At 36.1% G+C, this 11,161-nt stretch overlaps 1 protein-coding gene across 1 annotated transcript in view; it reads left to right on the top strand.

Annotated features, from left to right (window-relative positions):
* The window catches only part of LOC134258412 (organic cation transporter protein-like), a 31,918-nt gene extending 24,673 nt beyond the window's left edge, over nt 1–7,245 (top strand). Inside the window, exons 4-10 of the mRNA XM_062740958.1 lie at nt 17–171; nt 357–525; nt 3,559–3,783; nt 4,548–4,771; nt 6,141–6,322; nt 6,470–6,627; nt 6,922–7,245. Of these exons, the coding sequence (XP_062596942.1) occupies nt 17–171; nt 357–525; nt 3,559–3,783; nt 4,548–4,771; nt 6,141–6,322; nt 6,470–6,627; nt 6,922–7,036 (1,228 nt within the window). The 3' untranslated portion in view covers nt 7,037–7,245. The remainder of the gene's footprint in view (nt 1–16; nt 172–356; nt 526–3,558; nt 3,784–4,547; nt 4,772–6,140; nt 6,323–6,469; nt 6,628–6,921) is intronic.
* The last annotated feature ends 3,916 nt before the right edge of the window (nt 7,246–11,161 follow it).

Genomic DNA, 11,161 nt, shown 5'->3' on the forward strand with positions numbered 1-11,161 from the left:
TAATGATTTGTTTCAGGATCGGTAGGCGTAAGATGGTGATTTTGGCTACCACCCTACAGTTCGTCGTTAACATAATCATGCCTTTCTCCTACAATGTGGTCATGTTTATCATTCTCCGCTTCTTTGATGGCACCTGTGGGTTATCGTATTATCATGGAGCCTTTATAATCGGTATGCATGTTTTTGTATACTTAAATACGTACATACTTTTTTGTTGATTCATTAAAAAGGGGGACCATGTTATACTGTTTCTACTCAAAAATTTCTTACTCACCTTTGTTCTCCCACTTCGAGTCTGTTGAACGAAACAAAATTGTAGTTAAAATTGATAAAAAATTAAAGATCTACACTTGTAGGTATGGAGATGGTTGGGCCATCAAAAAGACTGTTTTCTGGGACGATGATTTTAGAGGTGTATGTGTTTGGGGAGTTTCTGCTGTTGATTTTTGCCTACTTTATCAGAGATTGGCGATGGCTACAACTGGCACTGGCTGTTCCGATGGTGTCTACGCTATGTTATTGGTGGTACGTTCTTAAAATGCTGCTAAAGTCTACCGTATTTATGGGTGGTATGCTATGTTCTTATATCATGTCTCTATTGGTGGTACTTTATTATAATGTTGCTAAAGTCTATCGTATCTATTGGTTGTAACGTCATAAGCCGATAGTCCCTTCAATTTAGGCCTATGATATATTTGAATGTCGAGTTAAAGTCCACGGCAAGTTTTTTCCTTTTTGATATGTAGAAATTTTGAAAAATAATCTGCTTAAAAATGGACCAAAATTAGTGTCAATCAGATCAATTCTAGGAGTTTGTTGGAAAAGCCTGTCTCCGAAGACTACTGCAGTGTTGCAAGAAGGGTGATAAGAGTAAGCCTGCAAACTACCGCCCTGTGTCCCTGACCTCTGTGTGTTGCAAGGTGATAGAGCACATCATCCACAGCCACCTGATGAATTTCTTCGAGCATCACAGTATCCTAACCGACTACCAGCATGGGTTCAGGAAGAAGCGATCCTGTGAGTCCCAACTAATAACAACAATCCAGGACCTCGGCATGAGTATTGAAAACAACACCCAGGTTGATGCAGTGCTCTTGGACTTTTCCAAAGCATTTGACAAGGTCCCACATGAGAGATTGCTAGCCAAACTAGACCACTACGGGGTACGAGGCAACCTACTCAATTGGATCAGGAGTTTCTTGTCTGGACGAACGCAGAAGGTATTGGTCGAGGGCCATTTCTCACCAACCGCACCGGTTACATCTGGAGTGCCCCAAGGAACGGTCCTCGGCCCTTTGCTATTCTTGGCATACATAAACGATCTACCCTCCAGAGTGAGGTCCAAGGCCAGGTTATTTGCAGATGACTGCCTTCTGTATAGGACCATCACTACAGAGGCTGACGCCAGACAACTCCAGAAGGACCTTGACAACCTCCAAGATTGGGAAACAGACTGGCTAATGCATTTCAACCCAGACAAGTGCGAGGTTATCCGTATCACCACCAAACGGAAGCAACGCATTACCCCATATTACATCCATGGGAAGGAGTTAGCCACTACCACCAAGGCTAAGTACCTAGGGGTCAACATCTCCAACAACCTATAGTGGAACCATCATATTGATAGTGTATGTAAGAAGGCAAACAACACCACTGCCTTCTTAAGGAGGAACCTCTCGTCCTGTCCCAGTAACATCAAGGACAAGTGTTACAAGACATTGGTCCGACCCCAGGTAGAATGTGCATCCACCGTCTGGGACCCTCACACAAAGAAAAACATTGACAAACTGGAAACTGTACAAAGAAGGGCAGCTAGGTTCGTGACCAATAACTACAACACCACCAGTAGTGTCACAACGATGATTGACAGGCTAGAATGGGAAAATCTACAACAACGCAGAATCAAAGCAAAGGCTATTATGATGTACCGTGTCATCCATTCCCTTGTTGCCATAGACCTGCCTCCCCAATTCAGCCAAACAGGAGCAGCCACAAGGGGACACCAACAGCGCTACAGGATCCCATTCTGCCGTACCAACGTCTACAAGGAATCGTTCTTTCCTACTACCATCAGGATATGGAACCAGCTGCCAGAAGATACCATCACAGCCATATCCCTGGAGTCCTTTAAGACCAGGATTCAGGGATACAAAGCACCATAACAAAGCAGGACATGTTTTTATCAGTTTTTAAAATTGTAAATAGACGCTTGGACTCCCCCTCACGTACACGTTTTTAAACAAAAGTGAGAAAATGCCGCAGCAGCGGCCCTTCACTTGACAGGAAGAAGAAAAAGAAGAAGACTCCAGGTTTTTTAAGATAATACTTGTATTGTACATAGAAACAGAATGTTTTTACAAAGTTATTTTGTATCAACCACTACAAAAAAGCAGTATTTTGTCAAATATTTTATTTACTTTGAGTAGATAAATTCATAAGATTAATTGAAAATACTTTAATTTCTGGTTAAGTGTAAATATTATGAATGACTTTCGAAAACATGGATCTATTATCATTTGCATTAAAAGATGTGGTATGAAATGCTCTTGTAACTACGAGGGGTGATCAAAAAGTTCGCAAACTAATTGAATAACTTCCATACAAGAAACAATATTTGGTTTTAATGTTGATTATATTTTAAATTAATCCTCCCCGATTTTAATGCACATCAACCACCGTTCTGCGCATGCGCGAATCACGTCATATTGGCGGTCACGTGACCCCCTCCGTAGCGTTCTGTCACAAATGTTAAAAGATTTTTCCGAGTTTTATATTTCTTTTCATATGAGTTAATTTTTATGACAAGAACAGTTAATTTTTCAGAAATGGTCATATCTCAGCAACAGAATGGGTGGATAATAACATCCTTTCCAAAAATAAGCATGGCGACCATTAAAACACAAATCTTCTGTCTCAGGAGAGATCTTTATTCAATGTGGATAGAGAATGGGTGCATCCTTTTTATCATATCTAATATGTTTAAAATCTAAAGTAAACGATATCTTAGGTATTTAATACTTATATCATTGTTCAAATATTCAACTATTTTTCAAAGTGCTAACTGGAGGTCTTTGGTAGCAAATTGCTTAATTAAAAATACATACCATTTCAAACTTGCTTTCACTGGGCAAGATGACAAGTATCATTTTTAACCATCAGCCTTCCTTCACTAAAACGATTAATCCAATCATTAATTGAATTTATAGGAACTCATTTATCTCAATAAACTGTGTACAAATTATTATATGATACTGTAGAGGGATTTCTAAGATATTACAATAAATTGTACAGTCGTTTGTTCAACGAGTTCGACTGAGACAACCATTTTTCGTCACAAGTGACCTAAATAGTGACGTAATTTTCACATTGTGACGTCATAAACAAGGAGAGAAACTTTATTCAGCATATGCTATTTATAGACCTTGTGTATGGCTATGTGTGTACCGAATTTCATTCTAATCTGAATTGTGGTTTTATAGATATAGAGATAATTTGCGAACTTTTTGATCACCCCTCGTAACATTAAAATTTCTGATATGATTGTCATTTTTTGTACAGGCCTCAAGTCCTACCAGAATCACCCCGTTGGCTGCTATCCCGCGGAAGAAACACAGATGCCGTTAAGATATTACGGAAAGCGGCCAAAGCCAATAGTACGGAGTTTGAGGATTTACCACGTGACTTTAAACTGGAGGAGGAGGATAGAGGAGTTCGGGAGATCCTGAGAGAACTGTTTCACTCCAGAAAGCTGCTGCTCAGATGGATTATCATTTTCTGTAACTGGTTTGTAGTCTGACAGAATATCCAGCCTTTCCTGTTTTCGGGATCAAGATTCAGGTCTTTGAATTTCAATTATTTGTTTTTAATATGTAGAATGTGTATGAACTTATAATCACGAAACTCACCTGAATTTTCTGTATTCATAAAAAGTTCTAGTAGGGTTCATCCCTCATTGATGTAAGTTATGGGAGGAACTGTTCAACTGTATTTTTTTTTTTAGAATTTGAATTGATCATTCCCCAGAATTCGGCATAGTAAGTGTGCGCCCTTAGATGCGTCGCCTACATTATATGCAAGTTTAGTCAGCATAAGATTATAGATACCTTAGAATATTGACCAACTCTAAAATCTTCAGCTGGTATTCATATGAAAATGTACGTCAAATTCAGCAAGTCTGGTTGTGTCCATCCCTAGCTGCCTCAAATGACTAAGAAAGTTGCTTAAATACTAGCCTTTTCAATCATTCAAAAAGTTGCGAGACAAATCCAGCTGTCTGCATTCTATGATACATCATCCTTATTTATCATCAAGCGTAGAGTTAAACATGTTATAAAGCATTCTGGATAGACTTGATATAAAAACGTTAATCTACTATAAAGCGTCAGGCTATACCGTACTACAGTAGATGCATTATTGTTCAACTTTCAATAAAGTGGGGCACAAAAAACTGCACCAAAAGAAAGCCAAGGGTATACCATAAATTCGTCTAACTACAATAAATGAAATGAAATTACAGATTTTAAATACACGATATATTATTTTATCAGGTTCATTATATCGTTTATTTACTACGGATTAACTCTTCACATTGGGAAGTTAGGAGGCGACTTGTACATCAATTTTGCCATATCCTGCGTGATGGAATTCATTGGTTACTTCCTCTGTATATTTATGGACAGAACAGGACGAAAGCCTATGCATCTGACAGTGATGTTCCTCAGTGGAACTGCGTGCCTGGCCTCCGTGTTTCCCGTCCTCTTTGGAGACGAATGTAAGGCTCATTGATGGGGTACATTCTACCCACAATTCAAGCAAGCTTTCTTTGAATATTGTTTAGGCAAAAGCGAATAAAAAAATCCCAATGCATTGTCATTAGTTTCAATTATCAATTGTTTTATTCATATGGACACAAAGATTCGTTACCATGGTACATCAAATAATCCCCTTAAATCCTTGATTGAACCTGAAAAATATCTTTTTGTGCGTTACGTTTTTTAGCAGGCCTATTTTTGTATTCATATGAAGCAGAATCTGTTCAAAATCTTATGCGTGAAAAGAAGAAACACTTGCTTTGGCCTTCAACTCGACATTCAGATATATCGACGACGTATTGTCAATTAACAATGGTAATTTTCATTCTTATATCGATAAGATATATATCCTGGTGAGCTTGAAATAAAAGATAACAGAGTCTGACACATCTGTTGCAAATTTGGATATTTCAATTGAAAAAGACGTTAATGGTCATCTATCTACCAAGCTCTATGATAAACTTGATAACTTAACTTTTCAATCGTCAACTTCCCTTACTTTTGCAGCAATATACCTTTATCACCTGCATACGGAGTTAATTAATATTTCTCACTTGATTCATACGCAAGAGTATGTTCTACGTATGAACAATTTCTAAAACGAGGTAAATTATTTACAAGCAAGTTGATGAAACAAGGATGTCATAGAAATTATTTATAAACAAGTTGATGAAACAACAATATCAGTAGTCTCGTTGAAAGTCATCATTTCGTAAGTTCTATGGTCGATACAATATGACCTTGTCAGCAAATACAATTTGTCATTGAATCAAATACTGACTGGCGTTTTTATACTAGGCCTAATTGTTAGTCTATTATTTTTTATACAATGAATTGACGACGGATTTTCCCATTATTTCCTGATCATGACAAGGAGCACACGGCGGGTTTGACCGGTCGGCAGAGGATGCTCACTCCTCCATGATCCCACTTCTGCTGTTTTGGAGGTCTGTGTTTGCTCTGCTCATATTTTTTTTATTGTTTTATGGACTTTTTGATTTTGAATACTGATCGTTGTCATCATATTGACCATCGTCTCAAACCACGGTCCTGAGTCCGCATATAGGTCTCTCCAGAATGAGAGAGGATCGTACATTTTGGCCGTGGTTTGCGACGATGCATATTGCCATGATAAGTAAAAATGCACTTCACCAACATCAACATGATGTCACATTATCGGCAAGCCTCACCAAAAAGCCATCTCGACTTGATAAATCATATATAAAATCAGTTAATTAAATCACACAATATTTTTTCTATAAATTTGAAAGTCAGTAGAGATTAAATTTTAGACATTTTAAATGTACTGAAACATGCATTACACTTCAGCTCACAACTGGATAATGATAGCGTTTTCCATGGTCGGGAAACTGGGAATATCAGCGGGATTCGGTGAGATCTTTATCTACACCGGAGAACTATTTCCTACAGTCGTCCGGAGCTTGGTGATGGGAATTTGTAGCTGTGGAGCTAGAATTGGTTCTAACATTTCACCTTATATGTACCAACTAGTAAGCTATTGGAATTTTTAATGAAAGAAATTCCATTCATCTCTCTAAATCTAGTTAAAGTTATTTTCTACATGCACCATCTATAATTAGGGATTTTTTTTTATCCTAGTCCTTTACATATATAAATATAACACCAATCTATTGCAGACGGATGGTAAAATGCAAACAGCTCTTCCATTGTTAATTTATGGAATCATTACCATTATTGTGGCTCTCCTATCGATAACTCTACCGGAAACGAAAAAGCGGAAGCTGTTGGAGCAGGTAGAAGACGCAGAGCACGAGGAAGATTTAGTGACAGAGAGGTTGGTTTTAAATTGTATATGTAATTTTACGTAATACTGAGTAATTGTCGACCAACGACAATAATTTACCGATGCGGGTGGCCTTTGTTGATGAAGTAATATAAAATCAAGTCTGTAGGTGCCAGGTAGAATTAATAAATCAATGCCAGGGCATCAACGATAGTGGGAAACATGGAATAATATGCATCGACTTTATTTTACTAGTAATTCATTCGAAGCAAAGTGAGGTTAAATTAAGGTTACAACTAAGTATATTGGCATCAATATGGATAATCTGAATCTTTTATATTTCAGTGAGACTTCTGAGAATGAAGAAAATTCATATGTACCAAAGAGGATGGAAGAAAATGATAGTGAATACTTAAAATTGACAAAGACCAGTAATGGAGAACACAATGATATACTGTAAAGTACTGGACGAAAACAAGACTTGAAGATTCATTAAGCAGTTGTTAAAGGCTATACCGACTTATTCGACTTATTTTCTTGTATTCTATAATCTAAATCGATTGTATTTCATAGACTTTGTTAAGTTTTGAAAGGAAAAATTCAATTATTTTCCAACAATTTATTACATATGCATTTGTTTATTTTTGTATTTTTTAATAATAACATTTCTTACCTACATATAGTTGTTATGGTTTTTATCCGTTTAATTTATATATATCGTTTTCCATTCTCGGCCTTATTTAAAAATAAAATTGGTATTGCTCAGATTGTAAGAGAAGTTTTAAAAAGGATGTACAGAAGAGAGGCTAGTTCATGGACAGAATAACAGCAATTTACCCTAACTTTATTCGGAAAATGTAAGCACAAAAGAAATTCACAAAAGAAACATGGGTAAAATCAAACGATGTTTTGTTTTATATTAAGCTGAAGTGGGTAAATTTAATCTTTGTTAATTAATAAAGAGCTTCTAGGCGATCGATTTTCCCTTATGACCTCAGTAACTCGAAGTTATTGTTCTACACTCATTCACTCTCAGAAAAATTACATAACTTAATGTAAATGTTAATAAAAGTTCAATGTTTCGTGTGAACTATAAGTGTAAGCAATCAAATTTTATTTCGATCCTGATTTTTTAAAAAAAGAAGACAGGTATAAACTGTAAAAATCGGAAATACTGTTGCAGATAGCACAGGATATTTCATTCAGCATGGTTAGTAGAAAACAGTTTATTTCAAGTTTCAACTCTTTTTGAATTGACACATGTCATTAGATACAAACTTTTCTTGTAGCGGCGACAATGCATTGGGATTTTAATTCTCCTCCTCACCACACGGATCCAAGCTCTTCCACAAGGAGGTAAGTGAAAATACAGTGCTGCAAAAGGGATTTCGTAATACTAGTATGCAATTATTTTCGTGGAATAAAAGATTCAGTTGTATTCCTTACCTGACTCCATGTTTGTTCATGTTCTGGTTCTCATACAATGGATAGCTCCAACTGTTCCAACTTTATTTAACTTCAGTCTCGCCAGGGTTTAAAACAGTCAGATTTCACAGTAGATATACATGTGTATCGTTCGGTTAATTGCAAGATGAAAAATATTCAATTGCAATGTACGACCCCTTCAGCAAGAACAGAAATATAAGGAATTTTTTTTTTTTTTTTTAAATTATACTGCATAGAAAATAAATAAAACTTATTTCAACTTCATGTATCACAAAAGAAGGAAATGTCATTTGTTTTCATTTCAATTTATACTTAAGGGGACGAAGGTTTGGTGTATTTTCAAAACCTTCTAGGCCTAAGTTATAAATTGAATATCCAGTGCTAAAAAAAATCATTCTTTGACTGAAACAAGAAATAGAAATATACTGATATTAGCTTTTGATTCTGACTGTATTTTTAATTAATTTTCTTTTCCCAGCAAACATTTCTGATTGGCGAGAACGCACCATTCATTGGCTGAGAAGCCGAGGTTTTGTAGGCCAGTATTCTGACAGACAATTAGACAGAAGATATGGTTCACCGAGAAAACAAAGCCCAGCGATGCAGAGATTCAAAGGCTTTGATCAAAGGAGCTATAACTTAGGATGAGCTTTTAAAAAGATTTGTTTATCATTGTGACATATTTGTAGCAATCATGTCACTGCATGTATATAATGTTGACACGCGTTCAGGTTTTGTGATGAGAACGTAAGCATGATATGTCAATATGACCATGATTTGATATCTAATAATATCTCAAATCTGTGTTTAACCGTCATTTTATATTAAAAATTTCGTATGCATATAACAACTTGTGTTGAGATGCTTTTTAAAGGAATATGTGGAGATAACAAACAGTATTCGAGCTCAAAAGTCCATAAAACAATACAAAATAGGAGCAGAGCAAACACGGACCTCTAAAACATCAGAGGTGGGATGAGGTGCGATGGAGGAGTGAGCATCCCCTGCCGACCGGTCACACCCGCCGTGTGATCCTTTTCATGATCGGGAAATAACGTGAAAATCCGTCGTCATCTCTGTGTGTAAATGATGGACTAACAATAAGTATGAAAAACGTCAGTCAGCATTTGACTCAATATGACTAAATTGTATTGGCTGTCAAGGCCATTGTATCGACCATAGAACTTCCAAATAATGACTTAAAACGAGACTGCTGATATTCTTGTTTCATCAACTTGTTTGTCAATACTTATCTAGTTTTAGAAATTGTTTAAATGTAGAGCATGCTCTTGCATATCGAAGCAACTGCGAGAAATAAACCCCATATGCAGGTGATGAGGGTATAATATATTGTTGCATAAAATGGAGTCTCAACTAATTTTTTAAACATTAGTAGTAATGACTTTGAAAACTTCATAAGTCAAAGAACATAGTTCATTAGCGTAAGGATTTTTGATAATCAGTGTTACCGTCGTTTCTACACATACCAGATAAAGCAGGAGAGGGAACCAGACTGGCCTACTATTTTTTTTATTCAAAAATCATCTTTTTCAGTGATCAAATATTAATGATTCATTCTTGAAGTTAATAAAAAGCGTCATATGGCACAAAATTGAAATGAAAGAAATCAACAATTATAATTTGTGGAAAATATGCTAGAAGTTGTAAAAGAAAATAAATGAATTTCCACTTTGGGATGTTTTTATTAAAAACGTTTGCATTTTTCACTATTAAGATCAGCATAGTTACAATGCCATATAAAGTTGTACATCTGTATGTGGATGCAGGCAATTCACACTTTCCTTCTCAACATTCCTCGATGCAGGGAATTATTGATTTTGAGAAGGTAATGCAAAGCTTTGATCAACAATTCAATCTCTCAATTCAGGCATTATCTAGCATTATGATTTCTCAAGGCATTGGCCAACTTCAGTGTTTCTCAATGCAGGCATTGGCGGACTTCAGTGTCTCTCAATGCAGACATTGGCCGACTTCAATGTCTCTCAATGCAGGCATTGTCCGACTTCAAGACTTCTCGATGCTGGCATTGGCCGACTTCAATGTCTCTCAATGCAGGCATTATCCGACTTCAAGACTTCTCAATGTAAGCATTGGCCGACTTCAATGTCTTACAATGCAGGCATTGGCCGCCTTCCTGAGTTCTCAATGCAGGCATTGGCCAACTTCAGTGTCTCTCAGTGCAGGCATTGGCGGACTTCAATGTCTCTCAATGCAGACAATGGCTGACTTCATATACTCAATGCGGGCTTGATAATTCGTTTCAATTAGACTAGACTAAATTAATTCTTGCAGTCATCATTGACTGACTTAAGAAATTTCTCAGAGGTTTTCATGAAGATTCTTACTAGAATCAAGGGTATGTTATTTTCCCATTTAATATTACAGGGAGTCAATGTTTTAAAATCTTTTTTGCAAAAAATAACTCTTTACAGTAAAACCACACATCATTAACACACGTTCAAACAAATGGACACTTAATCAGAATTTTTATTAATAGTTTTATGCATTGATATTGACCTTAATCTGAATCCTTCAATGCCCCCACCACCAACTACAAAAGATGAATCCGCAGTATATAATTTGAACGCTGCAAATAGAGATAAAAATAATATTTATTCATGTAGTTCAGCCAGCTGTTTTCCTCTTCTTTTGTTTTAAGTACCTGCCAGTGTATACCTGAAATTAAGAAGATATGCTTTAATCAACTTTGGTCTCATATACCAAACTTTTCTTTAAACAGATTCATTGAATCAGTAAAATAATATTTGGGTATTAATGTATGTGTTATGAACAAAACTGTGTTTCATGAAATATCTTGATAATTTTTGTATATATAAAGTATGCGTTATGCATAAAACGTGTTTCATAGAAGATCTTAATTTTAAATGGTTCATTATTATACCGTCTACAGGAAATTTTCATGTCCGTTTTATTTTCGCCCCTTTTGCCCTACTCACAGGTGGGCAAATTTAAAACGGGGTGAATTCAAAGAATACGGCATAATTTCTTAAACAGAACTTTCATGTAACTGGGCGAATTTAAAACAGGGCAGAATTGTTTGCAAGTAATGTGCCTTACTTCAACCAGAAATAAATTCTCCAGTCTGAATTTATATTCG

Source organism: Saccostrea cucullata, unplaced genomic scaffold (genome assembly GCF_032062105.1).
Source record: "Saccostrea cucullata isolate Sc308-1 unplaced genomic scaffold, CSIRO_AGI_Scuc_v1 ctg4, whole genome shotgun sequence".
Classification (NCBI taxonomy): domain Eukaryota; kingdom Metazoa; phylum Mollusca; class Bivalvia; order Ostreida; family Ostreidae; genus Saccostrea; species Saccostrea cuccullata.